This window comes from Microtus oregoni, unplaced genomic scaffold (assembly GCF_018167655.1).
Source record: "Microtus oregoni isolate MIOR12 unplaced genomic scaffold, Mior012 000025F_ref0000491, whole genome shotgun sequence".
Lineage (NCBI taxonomy): Eukaryota > Metazoa > Chordata > Mammalia > Rodentia > Cricetidae > Microtus > Microtus oregoni.
In genome coordinates, this window is record NW_024543084.1 from 25,015,929 (window position 1) to 25,041,228 (window position 25,300).

General features: G+C 54.7%; 2 protein-coding genes across 4 annotated transcripts; one reads left to right on the plus strand and one right to left on the minus strand.

The window, feature by feature from the left end:
• Positions 1 to 1,230: 1,230 nt before the first annotated feature.
• Positions 1,231 to 17,138, minus strand: Slc27a1 (solute carrier family 27 member 1). Of its 3 annotated transcripts, XM_041674862.1 has the most exons (14): positions 16,990 to 17,131; positions 16,398 to 16,682; positions 15,346 to 15,513; positions 8,642 to 9,036; positions 8,371 to 8,532; positions 8,226 to 8,295; positions 7,621 to 7,712; positions 7,446 to 7,555; positions 4,551 to 4,760; positions 4,305 to 4,431; positions 4,081 to 4,218; positions 3,845 to 4,009; positions 3,388 to 3,534; positions 1,231 to 2,160 (listed from the first exon to the last, which is right to left on the minus strand). In XM_041674862.1, exons 3-14 carry the CDS (start codon positions 15,510 to 15,512, stop codon positions 2,003 to 2,005), a joined length of 1,941 nt encoding a protein of 646 aa, XP_041530796.1. In that variant the 5' UTR covers position 15,513; positions 16,398 to 16,682; positions 16,990 to 17,131; the 3' UTR covers positions 1,231 to 2,002. The 3 variants fall into 3 exon arrangements, with proteins under 3 accessions (XP_041530796.1, XP_041530798.1, XP_041530797.1); XM_041674864.1 differs by lacking the exon at positions 16,398 to 16,682 and having other exon boundaries at positions 16,990 to 17,138; XM_041674863.1 differs by lacking the exons at positions 16,398 to 16,682; positions 16,990 to 17,131 and adding an exon at positions 16,148 to 16,282.
• Positions 17,139 to 20,174: 3,036 nt separating this feature from the next.
• On the plus strand, positions 20,175 to 24,625 carry Nxnl1 (nucleoredoxin like 1). Its single transcript, XM_041675210.1, has 2 exons — positions 20,175 to 20,500; positions 23,226 to 24,625. The coding sequence occupies exons 1-2, from the start codon at positions 20,175 to 20,177 to the stop codon at positions 23,545 to 23,547; spliced, it is 648 nt and encodes a 215-aa protein (XP_041531144.1). The 3' UTR covers positions 23,548 to 24,625.
• Positions 24,626 to 25,300: the final 675 nt, after the last annotated feature.

Sequence of the window (25,300 nt, forward strand, 5' to 3'; positions counted from 1 at the left end):
TCCTGGTACCCACAGACAGATGCATCATCCTGCCCTGGGACACCAAGGTCCAGGGATAGGGCATCCTCGGGAGCTGGAGGGAAACAGACTGAATGCCTGCTTGGTACACCTTCCGGGAGCTCCCTTGGTCTGTAAATGCTGACCTGGAGGCCAGGGTCCTATTGCTGTCAGAATGGCTTCCCTTAATTCATGCATTTTAACCCATGAAGCCCTGCTGATATTAAGAAGAGATGGGACCTTTGAGATGCCTTAGCCAGTAAACATGCTTACCACCAAGCCTGAACCTAAGTCCCATCCCCAGGAACCACACAAGGAGAAAACTGATACTGTTATATGAGCTCTGTAACACACACACATACACACACATGCGCACATGGAGAAGTTACTCCTATCAGTGTTCAAGGATGGGGCATCTGGAAACTAAAATGTGGCAAAGGTATTTGTACGTCCAGTCTCCAGAACTGAGCCACATAAGCCTTTGCTCTTGCACAGTCCTGCCTCAGACCAAGCCATCAGACTTGTGATGCTCATTCTTGTTTTCTCTTTTGAGACAGGGTCTCTTTGTGTAGCCCTGGCTGTCCTGGAACTCACTCTGTAGACCAGGCTGGCTTCAAACTCAGAGATCCGCCTGCTTCTGCCTCATGAGTACTGGGATTAATGGCATGCACCAACATGCCCAACTTTTTCTAACTTTCTTAAGATTGTGGTGGCTAGTTTTTCTGTCAACTTGGTACAAGCCAGTCATTGGGGGAGGGGACCTCAATTGAGAAAATGCCCCCAGAGATTGGCTGATGATTAGCTGATGTGGGAGGTGCCATCCCCGGGCAGGGGGTACTGGGTTCTATAAAAAAGCAGGCTGAATATAAACTAGGGGGAGCAAGCCAGTAAGCAGCACCCCTCCACAGCCTCTGCATCAGTTCCTGCCCCATTTGAGTTTTTGCCTCTCCTCCCCAAGCTGCTTTGGTCATGGTCTCATCACAGCAACCCTAACTAGGACAGACACTGTGGGGCCCTGCTCAGCTTGGCTCGGGTGTGACCTGCAGAAAGCACCTAGGTCGAGATAGACCAGAGATGCTGTGCTCTGGCAGGTGACAAGGCTCAGCATGTTTATTTCTTAAATGACATTTGTGTGTGGAGGATCGCAGGCAGCTTGTGGGTGCTGTGCTGTTCACACCCATCATGTGGCAGAAGCCTGGCTTGGTGACTGAGCTGAGTCACCGATGACCTAATGGGGAACGTGGGAGCCAGAAGCAACAGGGTCTGAGCTGTCTGCATTAGGGAAGCACTTCCAGGGCTGCCACCAGGTCTGCCCAAGAGAACACCACAGCAGTCTTCTTGGGTCTCTCCTGCTGTGAAACAAGACACCCAAGCTTTGCTAGGGTCAGGGCCATCACTAGTCACATCCAAGTAGTCAGTCAGTTCCGGAAGCTTCCAGGACATGAGGGAAAGTGGGGGCCTAGGGACAATAGTGCATAAATGTTATCCTCTCAGACTGGACTGCAGGGTGGTGCACTCACTAGCAGAGGCAGTAGGATGGCGGGTTTGAGGCCTGATTGGCCTCAACAGTGAGATACTACCTCAAAACAAACATAAGATTTCCAGTTGACTGGGGGTCAGTGAGGGAGTGCCAATGTTGCCCAGCTACCATGGACTGAGCTACAGACCCTCAGCAGGGAGGGTCAGCTGGATGGGCCACCTGCTCCACAGGGAGCTGAGGACAGGTTCCTAAGGCACAATGGTGAGGGAGGTAGGTGCTACAGTCTGGACCACTGGACACTGGTCCCAGTGCAGGACACAGCAGCCAGGATGTATCTGTTGGGTTCCTGGTGGGTGGGGAGAAGAGACGGAGAAAAACAGAAAGGCGGAGGCCAGATGGATGCACAGTGGGATGTGGGGAAGAGACACCTGGCCGCTCAGGTTCCAGTTTCTCATGCCCTCCAGAGCTGCTGGTCAGGTGGTGCCCAGGGCTCAGGAGTCCAGGCCCATTCCACTCGCAGGGCCATCAGAGTGAGAAGTCTCCAGCACAGATACGGGCATGCACTCCCTCGTCCAGGGGCAGGTAGCGGCCCTGCTTCATGTCCAGGAAGAAGAGCCGGTCTGATGTCTGGCGTGGGTCAAAGCCTTCCCGCTGCAGCCGGGTCTTCTGGATCTTGAAGGTGCCTGGGGGGAAGGAGGAGAGGAGAGAGCAGAGCTGGGTACCGGAAGCAGCCTTCTGCTAAGGACTCCCTTCAGCAATGGACACTCTCCATGGCCGCTGTCCACTGGACAGCTCAGGCAACAGAGGCAGGCCCTCGGCTGTGCTTGTTTATGAGGTATGCTCTAGACTTCGGGATACTTCATGCTGTTGAGGCTGAGCTGAACCACTGTATCTGAAGCTGCACCCCCAAATCCAAATATGCCATCTTGAGTTTTTTTTTTTTATTGTTGATCTTATTTTTTGGATGCAAGTCCATGCTGGCCTCAAACTCAAGGTGATCCTCCTACCCCAGCCTCTTGAGTACTGGGGTCATGTGAAGGAGCAACCACCCATCGAAAAACAGAGTATCTTCTCTACTAAGAAAAGTGCACCTCCATTACCTGTCTGACGTAGAAAAAAAGAGAAAAGAAAGCTGGGCGGTGGTGGCGCACACCTTTAATCCCAGCATTCGGGAGATAGAGGCAGGTGGATCTCTGTGAGTTCGAGGCCAGCCTGGTCTACAAGAGCTAGTTCCAGGACAGGTTCCAGAGCTACAGAGAAACCCTGTCTCAAAAAAGAGAGAGAGAGAGAGAGAGAGAGAGAGAGAGAGAGAGAGAAAAGAAAAAGAAAAAAAAACAAAAGGAAAGGTGAACCTCGGGGCTGGGACTTAGTTCTCTGGCGGCACTGACAGCTCAGCAGGCAGGGTACCTGCCTAGCACGGAGGAGCCTGAGGCTCATGCCAGCAGCACCCAAGGCTTGTGGAATAGCACACATCTGCCATCCAAGGACCTGAGAGGCTGAGTCCAGAGAACAGACGTTTATGTAAGAACCCTGTGTGTAGACAGTGGCAGAACTCTAGCCGAGCAGGCCTGGGGCCCTGGGTTTGATCCTCAGCACCACATGAAAAGCATAAAAGGAACAAGAAAAGGAACAACTGGGGCTGAGGAGGGAAAGAGACAATTCCTAGAGAAAGAACCCCACGATGTGCAGTCCCCACAGCCGTCCAGCTTCCTAGCTGTCACAACAATGCAGAAGATGAACCTCGGATCCCGACAACTGAGGACCCCTGGTGAGACAATGACAGGGGTGCCAGACAAAGCCATCAAGGAAACAAGACACGCCCCAGGACAGGTGCTGTGGCCCTACATTCACACCGGGACTAGGAGTCTAAATTAGAACAAAGTAACAGGTTCCCTAGGCAGGGGCTGTACCTGTGGTATCCATCTGCGGCAGAAGACGTAGGAAGATGGGTCGGGCATAGGACGCCAGAACCTTCTGCAGTTCTTGGTACATGGAGTTAGGGTCCAACTGGCTGTGGGGATCTGCGATGGCTGCCATGCCGGCTTTGCCCTCCACTCCTGCAGAGGGACGCTCAGCTGAGAGCACCATCCACCTGGAGAGTTCTAGTCTACTCTGTGACCTCCCAACTGGGATAGCACTGGTCCTTACAATATCCATTTTATAAGGGGCTGTTTCCATCCTTCTGATCTTAAGGGTCCCCCAAACTCAATGTTAACAATATGAATGGACTCCCAATCCAGTGCTCTACCTAGTCAGCAACTACTTCTCCAGAGTGTGTATGGCCCAAGGATACTGTACCTGTGGGTCCCTTCTGGAGGGACTCCTGGGGGCTCCTAACCCCACAACCAACCCGTGTCCCCAGCTTGCCTGGCACAGCCACCCCGTACACAGCTACGTCCGTCTGGCCCAGCAGGCGACTCAGCACAGCTTCCACCTCTGTGGTGGACACGTTCTCCCCGCGCCAGCGGAAGGTGTCCCCGCTGCGGTCACGGAAATACATGTAGCCCAGCTCGTCCATTACCAGCACATCACCTGCAGGGGAGAGGGGCAGGTGGGAACTGGTTTCACATCCAGCCAACCAGCGGGGTCACAAGGCTCCGCACCTGAGAGGTAGGCGCTGTCGCCCTTGCGGAATACGCTGTGGGCGATCTTCTTGCTGGTGGCGCTGTCGCTAACGTAGCCATCGAAGCGTCGCAGAGGATCCTGCTGGTTGATCTGACCCACGAGAAGGCCGGGCTCCCCTGGAAAGGGTAACACTCAGGCTGAGTCAGGGTGGGAGCCGTGCGGATCCCAGCTCCCCAAGGCACCGGGCAGGGGTCAGGCTCACCAGGCTGGCACGGGATGCATAGGCCCTGGGCATCCCGCAGCGGCTCCATCGTGTCCTCATTCACCTTGACCAGGCGGATGGGGTACACGTGCGTGAGGATGCGGCTGTTAAAGCCACAGGAGCCGACCTGGGGTGGATAGGACGGTGAGCGGCCCGCGGCGGTACTGCAGCCCACGTATGCGGCGTACCCAAGGTACTTGCCAAGGGAGACTCGCGGGTGCTGACCCGCACCCCACAGCAGCGAACCTTGCCGTCCATGTTGGCGATGCTGCAGTTGCACTCCGTGGCACCGTAGAACTCGCCGATCTGCCGCACACCGAAGCGCTGCGTGAACTCCTCCCAGATGGCCGGCCGCAGCCCGTTACCCACAGCCAGGCGCACGCGGTGCCGCCGCTCGACGTCGCGAATCGGCTGCCTCAACAGGTAGCGGCATATCTCACCGATGTACTGCACTACCTGCGGGAGGAGGAGGCTCAGTTCGCGTCCAATCAGAAGCGGGGCTCGGAGATGGGCCTGGCCTGGCAGGCCTGCAGAAGAGGCCCCTTAGGAATGGGGGTGCAGTGGGGTGGGGGATGGACGGACTGACGGAGGACCTTGACGACATACCTTGTTAGAGCCTCTCCTTTCCCAGGCAGCTTTGTGGCCCATTGCACTGTACCCCTGCCATTGCCTTATAGATTAAGGATGTCACCTCCAGTAAACTCCTGGGTACCCTCAAATTCTTTTTTATCCTCTCCCCCCTCGTTGTATTGTTTTTCTTTCCTTTATATAAAGTCTTACTATGTAGCCCAGGCTGACCTGAAAATAAACAAACAAAAGCCAGGGCGATATGGTTGCTGTCACCCACGCCAATTTGTGCTTTGAGACAGGGTCTATGCAGCCCAGACTATGCAGGAGCTCCTGATTCTCCGCCTTAGTCTTCCAAATGCTAGGATGACAGGGATGTAGCCTCTGACCTGGGGTCACGGGTTTTAGCCTCCGTGTCCAGCTCACTGAAGCTTTTAATGGGAGGTTGGAAAGGGGGCTCTCTCCCCTGAAGTGACAGGGACAGTGTCCCCTCCTTTTCTCCAGCTGGAAAGGGAAAGGGGGAGGGAGGTCCTAAGACCAAAGGGGAGCACAGACTGGGCTCATTTCAAGTTCTAGGCCAGCAAGGACACGAGTCAGTCTGTTTCCAAAGAGGATGGGGCAGAGAGGGGGAGAGCCCCTCTAGGTCACCCCGCCTGAAGCTCACACTCTGCTTTTCCATTTCTGTGAACTCACACCTGTCCTGGAACATTCTTAGACTCCAGCTCTGGGTTTTGGTCTCTTTCAACTCAGTAAAATCCCGCCTAAAGCCAGGGCTACCCTCCAAACTCCACCAGGCCAATGCAGTCAGCCAGCCAGCCACACGCCTGCCGTTCCAGCCTCGCTCAGGAAACTCAGGTAGAAGGACCATGGGTCCAGGCCGTCCTGACTGCCAAGAAAGAGCCTGGCTCTGAAGCTAAGCGAAATCCTACCCGTCAGGTGTTGTCCACAGCCAGAGGTAGCGTGGCCAGCAGCCTCTGTCTCTGCTCTTTTGTTGGACACAGCTTCAGTGCACTACCCTCCTGCCCTCACTACTTCACCCCTCCCCCTGCTGCCCCTTTGCCCCTCACAGCTGCTGCCCTTCCCCCCGCTGCTCCTCACCCCTTCACCCCTCCCCCTGCTGCCCTTCACCCCTTTGCCCCTCACCCCGCTGCCCTTCACCCTGTGCCCCTTCACCCTTTGGTGATGCCCCTTTGGTGATGCTGGTCCAAGACTCCAAAGAATTCACACAGAAAGCCTTTAAAAGTGTTCCAGGGACACAGGCTGGCTCCCTTTCCTCTCCTAGACAGACAGACTCACCCCTCACCCCGCTGCCCCTCACTCTGCTGCCCCTTGCCCTGCCCACTACCCCTCTGCCCCACAGGATTCTTCATTGTCACACAAGGTGACAGAATGGCTTTGAAGGATCTGCAGACAGGAAGCAGTTCCCAAAAATCAGTGAAGAGTCCAGATGAAGGGACTCGGGGATGTCGTGGGCACCTGTACAGGCCCACCATGCTGCAGTATGGTTAGAGGGGGAAATGGTGTAGACACTGATGTCACCCCAGCCCCCACATGAACAAAATGAAGAGCAGAGAACAGCCATCCCAGGTCCACACCCTGGGTTCCAGAGTAGAGAGGATGAAAACCAGGAAGGAGCCAGGAAGGCTTCCCAGAGCTAGCCAACCCTGTGGTCCAGCAGAAGCTGGGAGGTGAGAGGTAAGAGCTCCTGATGAACTAGAGGGAGGCGGGGGAGTAGGCCTGTGGCTCTCTCTCCAGGAGCCACCAGTGGCAGCAGGATCCTGGGGCTGGCTCTTGCTGACCTCCCACCAGACCCTCCTGCCTGTCAGCATCAGCGGGGGAGGCAGCAGCTGGAGGAACTCAGATAGGCTGGCTCCACCCCAGCTGTACTGCAGTCTCAGTTTCCCTGGCTGTAGCATAGGTGTGATGGCTTTGGTGATGCTGGTCCAAGACTCCAAAGAATTCACACAGAAAGCCTTTAAAAGTGTTCCAGGGACACAGGCTGGCTCCCTTTCCTCTCCTAGACAGACTCCACCATCAAGGTGGGCGAGTGGGCCAAGTAGCTGAGGCTTAACTAGATGAGACCGCCTAGTTTACAGAGTGCAGCCTAAATGGGAGAAGTGGGCCTGCTCAGGTGAGACACAGCCTGCCTAGAATTAGTGTGGCCTTGCAAGGGGTAGGGACTTGGTCAGAAGGGACAAGGGGTCGGCCAGGTACATCTGGTTCAGAGGAGTGGCAAGATCTGGCCAGAAGGATGCACCTTGGTTTGGTTGAGTGGATGGGGCCTAAGTGAGAGGCAGGGCCTGGCCGACTGAGTGGAATTGGCTAAGCAAGCAGTGGCTTGAGCCAGGGGCGGGATCTATAGTTTGAGGTGGTGTCTGACAGATCAGCACCATGAGGTGGAGCCAGAGCAGGAAGGGCGTGTGCTGAACGCAGGTTCAGAGCCCAGATCCGGTCTAGTCGTTCAGGTGGGCTCTGCATCCTGACCAGTGCAGGACAGGAGGCTTGCCCTAGAGCCCCAAGGCACGGGGCCCCACAGAGATGATGGGCAGGGCCTGGGGAGGAGGTGGGACCTACCGTGCAGTTGTACTTGACACAGTCATCCCAGAAGCGGCTGGCAGAGAACTTCTTCCGCAGCACCACGGTCAGCCCATAGATGACGCACTGCCCCACACCCATGATGTTCCCTAGAGGGAGGGTGGCTGTGAGGGTCCCTGCAGGGTCCCACCCGCGCCCCGGGGCACATGCGTACCTGCGGAGTGGTAGAGCGGCAGGCAGTCATAGAGCACGTCAGCCGGACGCATGCTGTAGGAGTGGTGGCCGAAGGCTGCAATGCGGTAGTACCTGTGTGAGAGGCAAGGTGACCCAGAGCCCCTTAGGAAGGTCCCAAGCCTTAAAGGACCTCCCTCGATGGGCTAGAGGAAGAGGTGGGGGTCAGAGAGGACAGAGCCTTGACACCTCTCAGTGAGTGCCAAAGGGAACTGGTCTACACAGAAAAATCCTGTCTTGCTGGGTGGTGGTAGCGCACGCCTTTAATCCCAGCACTCGGGAGGCAGAGGCAGGTGGATCTCTGTGAGTTCGAGACCAGCCTGGTCTATGAGAGCTAGTTCCAGGACAGGCTCCAAAGATACAGAGAAACCAGGTCTCAAAAAACAAACAAACAAACAAATAAATATAAATATCCTGTCTCCAAAACCAAAAACCTTCAAGGGTGCAGGGCCAGGGTGTGGGGAAGGGCGGGAGGTGGGATGGGGAGTTAGGAGCCACTAGAGGCTGAGGAGGAGATGGGTGGAGCTCAGTCAGAGGGAGAGAGGAAGAGAGGAGCTGGGGAGCAGTGGGTGCTGGGACCCTGCTCACCTACTGTGCACCACAATGGCCGCTTTAGGAAGCCCCGTGGTTCCCGAAGTATAGATATAAAACAGTCGATCTGCAGGAGAAGCAGGTGTTGGTCAGTGGTCAGCTGAGGACAAAGGGGACAGATGGCAGGGGCCGCTCCACTTACCATCCATTCCCTTGCCGGGGGCTTGTGCCAGGGGTGTGGTGCTCGCCTCTGCGATCATGGGGTCCAGGAGCTGCGTGTCGGGCAGGAGGCTCTCGGGCTCCAGGTCTCCGGAGCAGAATTTGAGGAGGCTCTTCCCCAGCTGCTCACTCACCTCCGCCACCGCTGTGGCAACAGAGGCTCAGGGTCACAGTTACGAAGCAATTCCTGGCCAGCATCTCCCTAAGCCTAAGATCCCTAGGTCCTCACCCTCCTGGTATCCACCAGGCCTCACCTGCTGCCATCTCCCCACCATAAATGAGGGCCTTGGCAGCTGATGTACCCAGGCAGAAAGCCAGAGGTTCCCTCCTCAGGTTGACATTGAGCAGTGCGGCCACCACACCAGCCTTGGCCAGGCCCAGCCATAACCCCACGAACTCAGGCCGGCCCTCCAGGAACACGGCCACCACATCGCCTTGCGTGAAGCCCAGCTGGTGGAACAGGTTAGCCACGGCATTAGAGTAGGTGTCCAGCTGTGCAAAGGTCCAGCACACGCCGCTGCTAGCATCCACCAGCGCCAGGCGCTCTGGTTGCCGCCGGGCCACGGCCTGGAAGATGCGTGGGATCGTGTCTCCTGCACGCCGGTGTCGCCACAGCTCCAGGCGCACACGTATCAGAACTGAGAGGCCACTGCAGGGAAGGGGACAAAGTCACTGCCCAGAACCGGCTCGAGCTCAGGGACCCCACAACAGTTGAGGATCCAGTATGCTTAGTCCTTTAATGGCTGATAACTCCGATTACCAGCCTTCCAGGAAAAGCCAGCATGTCTACCATGTGTTAGTCACCACGTAGTCTTCCTTGACGGCCTAAGCATCAGGGTCAGATTCTCCTTTGTTCTCTGTAATGTTGCGGTTGAACCCAGGTCAACATACATACTGAGCAAGCAATCCTACTACCAGGGTCCAGGCCCTCACAGGAACTCTAGGCAGGGACTCCACCCCTCAGCCACGCCCCAGCCCACTTTCTTCTTTTGAGTTAGGGTCTGGCTAATTGCCGTCCAGCCTGGAGCTTGCATGCTGGCCTCAGCATCTGGAGGCACTGGGTTGACAGGCCTGGCCTTGTTCTTCTTTCTGGGGTGTCTCTTGAGTTCCCTATCCCCATCATTACAGGACACAGAACCCAGAGACGGTGACCACTGGCTAGCCAAGATGAGACTCCCCCTTGACTGCTCCTTCCTAGCCCAGGCTAGCCTTGAACTTATGGCAACCCTGCCTCAGGCTACAGAATCACAGCAGCTTCCTTCATTCATCCTCCTCCTCCTCCTCTCATCCCCTCTCATCCTTCATGGCCTCTCTCATCTGTCCATCATGCCCTCGGGCTGCTGACTCCAGGGTGATCCCCACACAGAGAGAGCACTGGGCAGTGACAGGTCCCAGTGGTCAGAGGAGGGACACTGGCCTCCACACAGGTGCCTGGCTTATGTGACTAGAGATGGAGACCTGGTCACCCTCAGGCTTTCATTCCTCCCTGGATGTCCAGCCCCTCTTCTGTGCCTGGGTGAGGCTCACAAGGGACAAAGAAAATGCCCTGGGCCGTCCCCTTCCCACTCACCACCTGCTCACTGCAGAAAAATAAACAGGGCTCCCTGACCCCGCCCAGCACCTTCCTCCCCAGCGCCTTCCCACAGGCTGCAGCAGCTATGCTCCCCTCAGGTCTTGGTTCAGCTGCGCTAGGCTCAAACACTCCAGGACCCCTGCCTTGGCGTCTCTTCCCTGGCACCCAGGATCTTCCACAGCCATGGACTGCAGACTCGTTTCTCATCCTGCCCTTGTTTGTCTCCCTGGAGACACAGGAGGCAACAAGTCAGGCAGAGTGGCGTTCTAGCATTCAGGGGTCTGACACAGGGGGATGGAAGAGTAAGGCCAACCACTGCTCTAGAGTGTGATTCTGTCTCAAAAGTTTAAACAAACAAACAAACAAAAAACAGCTGGAAAGTAGAGAGTTTACTCAGTGGTTAGAGCACTGGCTGCTCTTGCAGAGAACCTGCATTTGAGTCCAGCACACGGCGGCTCACACCATCCACAGTTCCAGTCCCCATCCCAAGCCCTCTCTCCTGCCTTCTGCAGGCACATGGTACACATGCATGCGGGCAAAAACATCTATGCACATAAAAAAATAACCTAAGCAGATTAAGTAAAAGCTGAAATTAAACAAAGAAGAGGTGAAGGGTGGGGAAGAGAAAAGAAGTTCGGACAGGATCTGAGGAGATGACCAGAGGCCCAAGGCCCAGCTCTCCTGGTTCAGCATCTGCCACAGGAGTCCCACAGAGGCAGGAGTACCAGTGCCTGGGCATGGCTGTTCCCAAGCCACCTGTGCCCCAGGGTCATCAGTGCTCAAGACAGGCTTGGGGGCTATGCCAAGGTACAATAGGAGGAGCCCTGGGAACAGATAAAGGTCACCTCTGAGGGAGCCAGTTATCATTAAGGCAGGAGCTCATGAGCTCAAGGCTACCCAGTGATTATGAGGCTAGCCTGGGCTACAGGACAGGGGTCTCCTCAAAACTCTTGCCTTAAAAATGTTAATATAATGTTTAAAAATCTTTAAGAAAAAAATCAGGAAGCTGGGTGGTGGTGGCGCACACCTTTAATCCCAGCACTCGGGAGGCAGAGGCAGGCGGATCTCTGTTCGAGACCAGCCTGGTCTACAAGAGCTAGTTCCAGGACAGGCTCCAAAACCACAGAGAAACCCTGTCTCGAAAAAACCAAAAAGAAAAAAATCAGGGGCTGGAGAGATGGCTCAGAGGTTAAGGGCACTGACTGCTTTTCCTGAGGTCCTGAGTTCAATCCCCAGCAACCACATGGTGGCTCACAACCATCTGTAATGAGATCTGGTGCCCTCTCTGGCGAGTAGGCATATATGAAGACAGAACACTGTATACATAATAAATAAAAATATTAAAACAAAAAGGAAAAAGAAAAAAATCAGACAGTGTTCCAATGTGTAGCCCTTGCTGGCCTAGAACTTGCTATGAAGAACCTGCAGAGATCTGCCAGCCTCTGCCTACCGAGTGCTGGAATTAAAGGCGTGCGCATATCCTCTGACTTCCACGCATGCACATGTGTACTCACATGGGCCCACACACAAAATAAATGTAAAACAACCAGTGTTCCTACTGATCTGACTCATCATGACACGCGCCGCCCTGGTCATTCAGAGGTCATGTGACGGAATGCACACAGATCACCCCGTGAGTCCAGGATCATCGTTCCTGGAAGCTTGCAAAGCCAAGAGAATGTGAAGTCTTCATTTTTTTTAAAAGTTCCACCAACGCACTCACTCACTGCGTGCATGATCAGAGGAGGACTTGGGGGCCTGTTTTCCCCTCCACCTTGAGGGTCCTGGGGACTGAACTCGGGTCATCAGGCATGAGGGCAATCCTCTTGAGCTACTATGCATCCACTTCACCCACCCAGAAGAGGTTAAATGAGCCCGCCCTTCCAGCTCCTGCTCAGCACTGTGCACCAGCATTCCTGTCACAGTGGGCTCCTGTGTGGTGACCCTGTGCCGGGAGGCAGCCCCAGACACGCTCTTTAAGATGCTGTGGTGTTTACTGCAGACAAGCTAGGCTCAGCACCGCCCAGCACATCGTCATAAGGCAAGTACAAAGAGGAACACACGGTATGTGTTGAGCTTGGTAAATGGCACACACCTGCCATCCCAACACCCAGGAACAGAGGGGACCAGGGCTTCTAGACCCGCCTGCACTACACAGCAAGATGCTAACTCAAAATGAAATTGGGATCTAGGGGACAGCTCAGGGGTACACAGAACCCACATGCTGGCTCACATCTGTAACTCCAGTTCCAAGAGATCTGACACTTTCTTACAGCCTCTGTGAACACTATTAGGGACACACAGCGTGCACACACGCGTGTGTGCATGTGTGTGAGAGAGAGAGGGAGAGAGAGGAAGAGGGGAAAGAGAGAGAGGGAGAGAGAGGGCGGGGGAGGGCAGAGAGGGGAGGGGAGAGACGGGGAGAGGGAGAGAGAGAGAAACACTCATACTTATCCAATAAAACAAAACACTTAAATAGTAATTTTAAAAGTTGGCTCTCCATGGTCATTCCACAGTTACAGCCTGACAGCTCGGGCTCAAAGCTGTGTTTTCCAGGCTGTTATGGACGCAGACCCCTCAACAACGGTCCTGGGTGACTCCTGGACCACGCTCAGGACCAGAATGAACAGAGTAGTGGACACAGTTTGGTTATAAACAGAGTGACTAAGAAAACCAAATGCCACCACCAGGAAATTAAAATGGGTGTCCCGGGCAGACGCTCGGCCCCAGCATCCATCACACACCTAGCATATCCCAAGCACTGTGCTGTCAACAGCTACACTCAAAGGACTGTCACAACACACTGGGATTCGATGGATAAGCTGCAGGCTCAGAGAGGTCACACAGCAAGCGAAGGGCAGAACGGCTCAGAACTGAACAAAGCTTCCTCAGGGTCCTCCACGACTGGCACAGATGCTGTGCTGCACACAGCAGGTGCTCAATGCATGCACCTCGAGAAAGCGTGCTGCTTACGGATCCAAATCAGAGATGAGAGAAGTGGACCACCCAAAGTGCGGTCAGATCCTGGTGTCTACTAACTGCGCAGGACCCCTGAACACAGTGGGTGTGTCAGCGGAGGACACAGGGCTAAGGCAGCAGGAAGCTATTCTTCCAAAAGTTGAAATGGGACCAGGCCACAGCTGGTGGGCCTGTGAGGCAGAGGCAGGCAGGGTTCCAGCAGCATGGTAGGCCTGTCAGGGCCCTTCCCTCCAGCTTGCCTCTCCCACCAGTGGGCCCACGCCGGCAGGCAGGGATCCGGTGTTTTGTCCCTACCACATGCCCCGGCACTCAGGCTGGCAGCTGCCCAAGCCACCCCCACACTGAGCACAAAGACAACTCTGTCCAGCCTGGCCCTTCCCAGGGCCTCTCTTGGCCTTAGCTTCTTTCATCCAGAGCCCTAGGACTCAGCCAGCAGAAAAGAGCAGGCCCCTTGGGAGACCCCAGCAGGGTCTGGCTGGTGCTCCGGGACAGCAGGTGCGGGCAGAGCTGGGCAGGGAATGTCCAAGGCCAGGAGATGCGAAGCTTCAGGCCAACCTGGGTTCCAGTAAGACCCAGTTTCAAAAACATGAAAACAAAGACAAAGAGGGCTGGAGAGATGGCTCAGTAGTTGAGAGCACTAGCTGCTTTTCCAGAGGTCCTGAGTTCAATTCCCAGCACCCACAGGGCAGCTCAGAACTGGATGTAACTCCAGTACTAAAGGATCCAACACCCTCACACAGACATACATGCAGGCAAAACACCAATGCACATATGATAAATAAAATCTAAAAGAAAAACAAAACCAAACATCAACACCCAAAAAAGAAGAAAAGGTAATTCTAAAAGCAAAAGCTGTTCAGTGGCCAGCCAGATTTGGAGTCACCCTGCCTGCACCTGTCCATGGCTTCCTGTGTGACATTGGGTGCATTTAAAAAGTGAAGTACTGATTTTATTTCCCATGTGTGTGCTTGAAGACTTGCGTGTTTATATGTGCACACATGGGGGCGGAGCTTGCAGAGCCAGAAGATGGCAGTAGATCACCTGGAACTGGAGGTGCAGGTGGTAAACCAAACTCAGGTCTTCTGCAAGTGCTTCTGAGTGCTGAGCCATCCCCCCAGTCCCCTCCACTTATTCCTAAAATAACCACCTGCCTGTCACCCCGCTACTCCAGAGGCTGGTTCAGAAGGATCTTGAGTTCCAGGGCTGCCTGGGCAAGAAAGAAAGACAGAGGGTGGGGAGGGGGGAGAAAATGAAAAGAAAGAAGAAATATGAGAAGTTGGATTCCATAAGAACCCTCTCAAAAAGTAAAGCAAGGACTGTGGTCTGGGCTGAGTGGCAACGCTTGCTTGGTGTGCACAAAGCTCTTGCTACATTCCCAGCACTGGGGAGCGAAAGGCAGAGCACCAGGACTTCAAGGTCATCCTTGGCTCTATGGAGAGTTCAAGGCCAGCCTGGACTACTTGAGAGTTCATCTCCAAAAACAAAGCCCTGAGTGCCCTCACTCATATGCCTGCTGTCACACAGTACAATGTCTTCTCTGACTTTACACTAATTTGCTTCGAATGAAGTTTCTCCACTACTTTGAGAAGAAAAACAGAAAGTAAGTCCAGGAGGCAGACAGCAGGCAAGAACCACGGTCTGGAAAAGCTGCAGCTCCAGCCAGTCGACTTGTGAGGGCCCATCATTCCACACCATCCTGCTGTCCCCTGAAAACCTGCTTCCTCACATACTCAGTCTGCTCCTGAAAGCGGCCTGTGAAGGTGCTCAGATGGCTCCTCAAGGTTCACTTGAGACTCCGCATCCCAGCAATACTGAGGTCACCCTACAACGATCCCCAGCTCCCCTCAACAAAACCCTGTGAGAATCCTAGAAGCCTCCAGGTTCCTGTACACCATAACTCCCCCGAGACCTCCCCCCAGAGATCTCCTGGTACATACAGTGACCATCCCACAGGCCCGGAACGATGCTCAAGGTTCCACAGAGATCTCCCAGGACAGGCCAACACTCCTTAGAGACCCTTTTGATCACGTAGTCCTTTAGACTCCCCAAGACGTTCCTTCACCCCAAACCTGTTCATTTCAAGAATCTGGACATAGGTCACCCTTAGAGGTCTCAGTCTCCATCGCGCCACCGGAACCCCCAATTATCTCAACATCTACCAATTACCCAGGCTCTCACGGTGGCCACCTAACACCTCTCCAAGTCCCAATCATGTACTCTACTCAATTCTCTCCACAACTCCCGTCTGTCTCCTGCAGGACCCGGCAGAGCACTGCAATCTGTCACTCCACTCTCGGGCACCGTCCCAGCTATAAAAGCAACGCCGGGCCACACGGGGACCCTAACACCACCTTGTAAGACTCCGGCTCGCCGAAGGACAAGCATTCCATGGCCCCATCTACTTACAAGAGGTCCCGCCTCGCCGTCTTGCAGACAATACGCAGGAAGCGCCAGCCGCCGCCGCCCACGTATACACCGAACGCCGCCGCCGCGCTCCAGGTCCACGGAAGCCCCAGCAGCCAGAGGAGCGCCAGCGAGGCCACCGAGGCCGTCCCCGCTCCCGGAGCCCGCATCCTGCAGAGCACACAGCTGAGGCAGCGGACCCCGCCCCCAGCCTGGCCCCGGCCCCGCCCAGGCAGCGTCCCAGTCCTTGACGACACTGCGTTCCCTCAGGCTGTCGCCTAAACCGGAACGCTTTGACTAAGAACCAGGCCCCGTCCCCACTGCTTGAGTCGGGGTCCAGGGTAGCCTTAACCCAACCCGCCTCAAGGTCTGGGATTGGACACCTCGCTGTCAATCATTGCCATCCGATCCTCCCCCCCCCCCCCCCAGCCCCAGAATTTCTACTCCGCCCCACGCCTTGACCACGTGCCTGGACACCAACACCGCCAGGCTCCGCCCCTCACCATTAGACCACACCCCCATCTTATGACTCTGTTTCCGCCCACAAGTGAGAGCCTCAAATCAAAGCCCGGCAACCTGATCGAGGCTCCTCCTCCAGAGGAGGCCTTGGCTTCGCCCCGACGTCGCACGCGTGCTCTGCCTCACGTCCCTCCTACAGGTGAGGTCTATGGTCCCGCCCACAGTCCCGAACGCACCCGCCCTGAGGCAGGCCCCGCCCCCTACAGCGTCCTGTGACCCCGCCCAGCTAGGGCGGGGGGCCCGCCGAGAGCCCCTCGCTTAGTGACATTCGGGACCCGGATTCTACCTGGGCTTCCCGCGCCGCCGCCAAGCCTTGTCAGCCGCGGCTCACGGGAAAGTCGGGTCAGTGCGGACCACCCAGCGCCTAGCTCCGCCCCGAACCCCTCTTCCCTGCCACCTAACGCTCCCAGCCCCTCACCCCGCTCCGCACAGGCCGACCCCCTTCCGGAGGCCTGGACCATAGAGAGGACGCGCGGGCCAGATAGTCTGTAGCCAACGAGACTCGCAAGCTAGAGCGGCCTGCCCAAGCTACCTACCAATCTCCACGGCAACAAAGTGCGGAGAGGGGGGAAGGGGGGGTCGTCCTTGCGGCGAGGAAAACACGCAGGTGCTGAGGGCGGGGCCAAGGCTCTAGGGGGCGTGGCTCCGGTGCGCATCAACACAGCTGGTTTCCGAGATCCCTTCCCCGGAGCCTCAGGCCCCAGCTCCCGCCCAGGACCTGCCGGTGCTGGAGCCTACTTGATCCAGCTTGTTTTAGATCCAAGCCCCGAGGCTTCTCCGTATTCCAGGTTCCCCGAGAGTCGAAATTCACTTCCTGGGGGCTACAGAGGCCTCAGTCTTGGAGATAAGGAGACTCCACATCTCAATTCTACCTACCTCTGCGAAACTTAACAAGTCACACCCCAGAATCCCAGGGCGTGTCAAGCACACATCCGGTCCCCATCTTTTTTTTTTTTTTTGACACAGATCCCCTTGAAGCTCTGTTGCACCCCAGGATCCCTTATTACTCCTCAGGTGCAGGAGCTCCCCTCGAGCCCTGTTTGCACCCCAAAGTCCTAAGCTCTCATCCAGAGGCGCCACCATCCCTAGCTTCTCGCTGGGGTACCCCCGTCCTGCTGTCAGGCTGACCTGCTCAGGCTTGCAGACCCCCAGGCCTTGCTGTTCCCTCGCGGGTCCTCACTGAAGCTACCACAGGAGGCCAGGACAGGGAACTTCTGAGTTCTTCACAGGATGAGCCCTTGGCAGCGCCCTGGGCGCTTCTCACAGCACAGCGGCCCTACGTGCCTCTGGTCTGTCCCTCCCTCCCAGCCACCCTCCCACGCCCCCTGCCCACCCTGCGGGTTTACTTGTTTTCTGCCCCGCTTGGCCGACCTTCCCCAGCTCTCCTTGGGAGAAAGCCAGTCGGGACGGCTTCCAGAGCCACTCAAAGGCCAAGGCTGGGCAGGCGCAGCCCCACCCCCGCTCGCAGCTGCCATTGGTCTCAGGGAGGTGGGTGGGATGGAGGGCTGTTGAAGATCCCGAACACTGGCCCAGGGAGCCAGGGGTCAACACTGACAAGTCTCTAGAGCTGCCATCTCTCCCTCTATCCCTGTCGCCCTATTTTACAGGTAAAGACCCAGAGTGCTGCCCCGTGCCCACCAGCTTAGGTCTGGGATTCAGCCCTGCTGCCTACCCTCCTTTCTCTTGGCCTCCTCCTGTTTCCATATTCCTGGAACATCTCCTGTGCCCTTTGCCCCACTTCCTCCTCTCACCATCCCGTGCCTCCCTCCCCCTTCCTCTTCTCCCCTCCTCGTCTTCTTCTACTCTGTAGAGCACTGAGTGTAAGCATCTGACTCTTGACCCTCACCGAATCCCCACACCTGCTCCCCAGTCTTCAGCCCTAAAATCTGAAAGGCTGAGAACAGGCTGGTGAGTTTGGTCCGCGGGAAGCACATGGCGGAAGAGAACTCCCAGCAGCTATTTTCTGACTTCCCCACATAGTAACACACCCGATAGATAGACAGACAGACAGATGGATGGATGAATAGGTAGGTAGGTAGGTAGGTAGATAGATAGATAGATAGATAGATAGATAGATAGATAGATAGGATGATAGATGGATGGATGAATAGGTAGGTAGGTAGATAGATAGATAGATAGGATGATAGATGGATGGATGGATGGATAGATGGGCAAACAAACAAATAAGAAAAATAAATAAAAATAAAGGCTGGTGGCTTGCCTCTAATTCTGGTGTTAGAGAGAGTGAGGAAGGAGGCTTTGAGGTTGAGATGGCCTGGACTAGGATCTAGAAAGCCCCCGTATGGAAGAGCTGAAGACGTGGAAGAAGGGTTCAGCTGGTAGCATGCTTGCCTAGCGCAGGAAGCCCTGCCTCTCATGCCCAGTGACCTTACCCCATAAATAAGGCAGGCACACAGCAAGTCCAACCTTACCCTTGTCTGCATAAGGAGCTGAGACTACAGTGGGTACAGAGACCCTGAGAAGGACAGTGGTGGACAGCCGTGAAGTGACAGCCGCAGCAGACACACCTTCAGAGTGACTGTCCTTTCTGATGTTACCTGCTGGGAACTGACGGGGCAAACTGAGCATGTGCAGGGCTGAAGAGAGAGCTCAGCAGCTAAGGCGTTTGCCACCAAGGCTGACGACCTGAGTTCAATCCCCAGGACATGGTGGAAGTAGACAGCCAACTGCTGCCCATTGTCTTCTGTTTTCCACTAGTGCACTGCGGCATGTGTGACTCCTCCCCCAACAAGTGCTAAAGCAAAACAAAAGTCAACTAAACCTGTCTAGAGTGGGTTCCTGAGTAAATCCCGAGCCTTAGGCCTTCGCCTTGGGAGTGACTCCTGTGTTCTTGCATCTTGCAGCAGACAACAAGCGTTTGTCCAAACTCCTGCCCTTTCTTGTGCTTGTTCTGTCTTTGCAGAAACCAGGATCAGGGTCAACTCTGGCTACACCCATACCAATCTGGGTTACAAAAGACCCTTTCTCAAAAACAACAGCAAAGAGCCGGGCGGTGGTGGCGCACGCCTTTAATCCCAGCACTCGGGAGGCAGAGGCAGGCGGATCTCTGTGAGTTCGAGGCCAGCCTGGTCTACAAGAGCTAGTTCCAGGACAGGAACCAAAAGCTACGGAGAAACCCTGTCTCAAAAAATCAAAAAAAAAAAAAAAAAAAAAAAAAAAAAAACAACAGCAAAGGTTTCTTTTTTGTTGCTTTTGGTTTTTTTGTTTGCTTGCTTTTTTTCCCCCTTCTAGACAGGGTTTCTCTGTGTAGTCCTAGCTGTCCAGGAGCTCTCTCAGTAGACTAGGCTGGCCTTGAACTCATAGAGATCCACCTGCCTCTGCCTCCCAAATGCTGAGATTAAAGGCATGCGCCACCATGCCCGTCCAAGAGAGTTTTCTTTGTATTTCGTAGGAGCGTGTCCGAGTACAGAGCACAGACCGCAGCCACCTTGAGTGACACACTCCCCTTGGAAGAGTTTATGTGGATTTTGATAATTAAGAGGGGTGCTGGAGGGGCTGGAGAGATGGCTCAGTGGTTAAGAGCATTGCCTGCTCTTCCAAAGATTCTGAGTTTAATTCCCGGCAACCACATGGTGGCTCACAACCATCTGTAATGAGGTCTGGTGCCCTTTTCTGGCCTGTAGACATACACACAGACAGAATATTGTTTGCATAATAAATATTTTTTAAAAATAGAGGGGTGCTGGAAACCTCAGAATTCCCAGATGTAGTCTGGGTGATAAGAGGGGACAGAAAAGGGAGAAGCCTGCAGTATTTATTTCAGTTTTTACCAAATTCCTGCTTAGAAAGAATTGCTGGAGTTATTTCAAGCACATTCCTTCATTACTGGAGTTGATCGTTTTGTTTGCTTTCCTATGTAGCAGGTGATGAAAGCCAGGCCCTGAATCAGGCATCCGACTTTCACTGGGGACTCAGCCACGCCCCCAGCCCCTCATGGGGGGGGGGGGGGGACTCTAGGCAGGGGCTCCACCCCAAGCCACTCCCCAGTCCCTCTCATTTTTTTTGTCACATATCCCAGGGTGTGCTGGAACTTTTAGTGATCCCCCCCTGTCTCAGTGCTGGGCTCACAGACTCTGTTTTGCAAGCATCTTGGCTCTGTTAAAGGTCCACGAGGCTTCACCACCTCAAATCAATGCTGGCCCTGTACAGGAGGATTAGCAGCTAATCTGGTTTCTGAGGTTCTTATTCCTGGGGCTAGGGGAACCCAGGAAGAAGGCTCCGGGCCTTATCCCTCTCCCGTGTGTCTCCCCACCCCCACCCCCGGTGTTTCCAGCCCCGTACACACTGCTACCATGGCATCCCTCTTCTCTGGCCGCATTTTGATAAGAAACAACAGCGACCAGGATGAGGTGGAGACGGAAGCCGAGCTGAGCCGCAGGCTAGAGAACCGTCTGGTGCTGCTGTTCTTCAGCACTGGGTCCTGTCCACAGTGCCAGGCCTTTGCCCCTGTTCTCAAAGACTTCTTCGTGCGACTCACTGACGAGTTCTACGTGCTGCGGGCGGCACAGCTGGCCCTGATCTATGTGTCCCAGGACCCCACGGAGGAGCAACAGCTCCTGTTCCTCAGGGGCATGCCTGAGAAGTGGCTTTTCTTGCCGTTCCATGACGACCTGAGGAGGTGAGACCCCGGGGAAGGCCAGGAGGAGGGCTTCCTGGAGAAGCCGAGTGTTTACTGGCCCAGCACTAGAAGCTGGTGCAGAAGGCTGGGGAGGGGGAAGTCCATTCCTCTTTCAGCACAGCCCACTGAACAGGATATGACAACTCATGATGGCAGCTAGAGACAGTCACAGGAGCCTGCCATCTCACTACTTGGAGCTGAGGCAGGAGGACTACTACAAGTCCAAGGCCAGCTCTAAACACAAGAGGTGGGGACTGTAGCTCAGTTATTGGATGCTTGTAACGGCATCCATGAAGCCGTAGTCCTGTTCACAGCATTGCATAAACCAGATGTGGGGTCACATCTGCATTCTCAACCCTGGAAGGTTGAGGCAGGACTCTCAGAACTTTGAGGACAGTCTGAACTATGTAGGGTGACCCTGCCCCCAAACTAACAAAGCCGGAAACATAAAAATAAGAGAGAGGAACCGCCTCCAGGATCTATAAGACACAAGGAGGTGTGACTCGAAGAAGGTCTCTGAGCGGGTACCACAGCCCCTTGGAAATGACACACAGTCCAGGAGAAATGAGTCACCTCACTCAGGGAGGATGCGAGCCATGGAAGGTGGTAGAGCCAGGGAGGAGAAGTAGCCACAGTTTTTTTTTATTTGGTCTTGGTTTTTGGTTTTTGGAGACAAGGTTTCTCTGTGTATCTCTGGCTGTTCTGGAACTCCATCTGTAGACCAGGCTGACCTCGAACTCAGATCTGCCTGCCTCTGCTTCCCAAGTGCTGGGATTGAAGGCGTGTGCCACCACCGTCACTGGGCAAGGAGTCACAGTTTGTGAGCAGATAGAGGACTATAGAGCTGGTCTACTTTAGAGTTTCCAGTTTCCTGTTTACAGAGAGCTACTGTGTGACAGGATCTTATGTAGCCCTCCCAAGTGCTGGGTGACTGTCGCCACACCAGGCACCTTCACTCTGTAGACCAGGCTGGCCTCGAACTCACAGAGCTCCACCTGTCTCTGCCTTCCTAGTGCTGGGATTAAAGGTGTGCGCCACCACCGCCCGGTAAGTCCTTATCCTTTCACAAATAATCGACCCTCTGAGCCACCTTCTACCTTTTCTTGGTGTTCTGACTTGGAACTCACAGCAATTCCCCTGCCTCAGCTTCCTAAGTGCTGATGACAAGCACGCATCACTGCACCCAACTTCTCATCTGTGCTGCCAGTCATAAGAATCAGAGGCCCTGAGTCCCCTCCCAGTTCTGAGAGACTCAGTGTAGCAGCAGCAGCCACCCAGTCCCCTGCTCCTGGAGCCGCCACCTTCCGTATGGCCCTGACTGAGCCTCCTCAGGGCTGGTGTCTGCACTGAGTCGGGGAAGGTGAGCCGTAGAGTCTGCAATGAGCAGCTGACTACCTGGCCTTTTGCCCATTTCACTGATTTTCTTGCACAGATTTAAGGATCTGGTCATGAGGATCCCATTCCTCATGTCATTGTGAGGGTTGGGATACCCACTCACTGCCCTGTGCAACCAAGGGCTTCCACCCTCCCCGCCATGAGCAGCATTTCTGTCCCCAGGGAAGAAATAACAAGCTATAAATGTCATAGAGGAACCTGCTATATAGGGCAAAGTTTACTCAACAGACCCTGATAAGATACACAAGCCTCTCAAACCTACATTTTTTTGGGGGGGGGGGAAGGCTGAGGTGGGAGGATCAGGAATTTGAGGCCCACCTTGCTACATAGACCCTGGGGGTGACAGAAAAACAAGCTGGAGAGAAGGCTTAGAGGTCAAGAGCACCTGCTCATACAGAGAACCTGTATTCGGTTCCCAGCACCCACACAGGGGCTCAAGCCATCTGTAACTCCGGTTCTGGGACTCTGGCACCCTATCCTGATATCTGCCTCCTAAATTCTGGAATTAGAGTGCTTCATAATTCATAATTGCTCAACAAAAGCCACACTGCCTGTATAAACACGAGGCCAGCTTGGGCCTCAAAAACCAGTAACAAAAACTAACCAGGAATCACGGATTAAGAACCTCGGTTGAGAGCTGGGCAGCGGTGGTGCACGTTCTTAGTCCCAGCACTGGGTTGCAGAGGCAGATGATCTCTGAGTTGGAGGCCAGCCTGGTCTACAGACATCCAGGGCATTCATTCAGGGCTACACAGAGAAACCCTGTCCCCCGCCCCCTAAAAAAGGAAAGAACCTCAGAACCCTTACCTCAGAAGCTCGGCTGAGTTGTCTGTGGTCACATTTGCCTTTAATCCAACAGGCTGATTTCTGTGAGATTTCAGTCTGTATGGTTTCATAATGAGAATCTATGCTGGCCTTCTGCTCTCTATGAGTGCGGCACGGATGACTTCTGGTCTTGCTGCGAGTGGGGTCCAGACTGCAGTTCAAATGTAGCCCTACGGAGAGGCCCGACCTTGGCCCAGTACAACATTATTTGATAGGTTTTCGAAGTATGCATTCATTCATTCGGCACACATTTCCGGAACATTCCTCAGGTGGCCTGGCTGTTTGAAATCCCTGCCCCCAGGGCTTCACAGTGGCAGCGGGAAAACAATACAGTACATACAACAGGTGGACACCAAAAGGAAGGAGGCAGCAAGGGGAAGGTGCTAGGAGCCAGTGCCTAGGCCCTATGGAGCCAGCGGGTCCTCGGGCGCCCTGACGGCCATGGGGACAGTGCGCGCACCGGGAGCTGAAGAGTCGCAAGGGCACTAATACGCGTTCCTCACAGGGACCTCGGGCGCCGGTTTTCTGTTCGTCGTTTGCCGGCTGTCGTGGTGCTCAAGCCAAGCGGGGACGTGCTGACGAGCGATGCGACCGACGAGATCCAGCGCCTGGGACCTGCCTGCTTCGCCAATTGGCAGGAGGCGGCGGAGCTGCTGGACCGCAGCTTCCTGCAGCCCGAGGACCTGGATGAGCCCGCGCCACGCAGCATCACCGAGCCCCTGCGCCGTTGCAAGTACCGCGTGGATCGGGATCTGGGCCGGGGCCGGAGCGGCCACGACTCTGGTCACCCCCAGGGAGATGCAGGTGCAAGGGCAGAGCTCTGGTGATCCCCCAGAGGTACCCGGGTACAGCGGCTGGGCTCCGATGACCGCCTTGGGGACCAGGGTGCAGGGGCAGGGCTCTGGTGACCCCCAGGGGGATGAGGGTACAAGGGCAGAGGTCTGGTGACCCCCATGGGGGACCGGGATGCAGGGGCGGGGTTCCGATTAGCCTTCTCCTCCTGTCTGTTCAGAATGTTCCCTAGACAGCAGGGCAGATTGACCTTGAACTCACCATTCTCCTGCCTCAGTTTAAGGAGTAACGGGAATGGCAGTCAAAGAGATACAAGTTTCCTCTTCCAGGCCTTCCCTAGACTTTGAAAGAACGTGGGGATCACCCATGAACAGTTCCTGGACTCGGTACGCGGAGCTTAGCGCATGCTAAGCAAGCTTTCTACCCTTAGAATCCCAGCCTCAAAACCCCTGTCAAAACAAACAAAAACCACAGCCCGGCTTTGTGGTGCAGGCCTGTCGTTTGGTGCTCTGGACTCAGATGCGGAGCCGGCGAGATGGCTCAGTGAGGCATGGCGCTTGCTGTCAAGACTGACAGCCCGATTCCAATCCCTGGAACACCCATAGCGGAAGGGAGAACCGACTCCCGCAAGTTGTTGACCTCTGCAAGCTCATGGTGGCACGTGTACGCCCACACACTTACAAAAAAGTACATCGAACAAAAATACTATTTTGAGTTTTGTGCAAAACAACAAAACATAAGGGGAAAAAAACCAAAGAGGTGTGCGGAAGAAGGATCTGGAGTTCAAGGCTGTTTTCAGCTATCTAGGTTGGCCTGGGCTACAGGAGACCAGGTCGCAAACAAGGGAACCTCGGTCTAGCGCCACTCCTCGGGACAGGCATCGCCCTCTGCAGAAGGGCCGAGACCCATCCGCCAGAGGTTTTGCTTTAACCTACGCTACCCCCTGGCGGTCGAACTGGAATGGTGCGTGCAAATGAGAGGAATGTAATATTTTAAAATTTCAGCTCCCGCATCAAGCGCGTCCACAGAAGCTGGCAAGCCAGACTTTCTGGGGGCAAGAAGCTCACCCGCCTCCATTCCCAACTTGGAGGAGTTGGGGAAACTGAGGCTTAAGACCAGATAAGGATGTCTGCTGGCCACCAAGCCTGACCGCCTGAACCTGATCCCGGAAACCACATAGGGCAAGGAAAGAGTCTACTCTTAAGTTGTCTCTTAATTTCCACCTGTGTCCCCCACAACAACTAATAAATGGAATTTGTAAATTATTATGATTATTATTTTGGTTTTCCAAGACAGGGTTTCCCTGTGTAACCCTGGCTGTCCTGGAACTCTCTCTGTAGACCAGGCTGGCCTCGAACTGGCAGAGATCTGCCTGTCTCTGCTTCCCAAGTGCTAGGATTAAAGGCATGCACCATCACCACCCACCTGAAATTTTAAAATATTAATTAAAAAAGAAAATTAGAGAGGCTGGAGAGATGGCTCAGCGATTAAAAGCACTGACTGCTCCTCCAGAGGACCAGGGTTCAATTCCCAGCAACCACATGGCAGCTCACAACTGTCTGTGACTCCAGTTCCATGGGATCCAACACCCTCACACAGACATATATGAAGACAAAACACCAATGCATATAAAATAAATAATTTTTTTAAAAAAAAAGAAAATTAGAAACCCTCATTCACCCCTATGGGAACGTGAAAATTGTACAGTTGCCATGGGAACCTCTTTTGTACTTCCACGAACAGGAAAATGGAGTTAGCATAGGAATCAGGAATTTGAATCATAGAACT

What these genes read in the sequence shown, in the direction of transcription:
- Slc27a1 (XM_041674864.1), bottom strand. Translation starts at nt 15,512, where the DNA reads ATGCGGGCTCCGGGAGCGGGGACGGCCTCGGTGGCCTCGCTGGCGCTC. An exon ending in TGGTGGGGAGATGGCAGCAG is followed by an intron (nt 8,533 to 8,641) that starts GTGAGGCCTGGT and finishes CTGTTGCCACAG; the next exon opens with CGGTGGCGGAGGTGAGTGAG. An exon ending in GTACGGGGTGGCTGTGCCAG is followed by an intron (nt 3,535 to 3,844) that starts GCAAGCTGGGGA and finishes GTCCCTCTGCAG; the next exon opens with GAGTGGAGGGCAAAGCCGGC.
- Nxnl1 (XM_041675210.1), top strand. Translation starts at nt 20,175, where the DNA reads ATGGCATCCCTCTTCTCTGGCCGCATTTTGATAAGAAACAACAGCGAC. An exon ending in TTCCATGACGACCTGAGGAG is followed by an intron (nt 20,501 to 23,225) that starts GTGAGACCCCGG and finishes CGTTCCTCACAG; the next exon opens with GGACCTCGGGCGCCGGTTTT.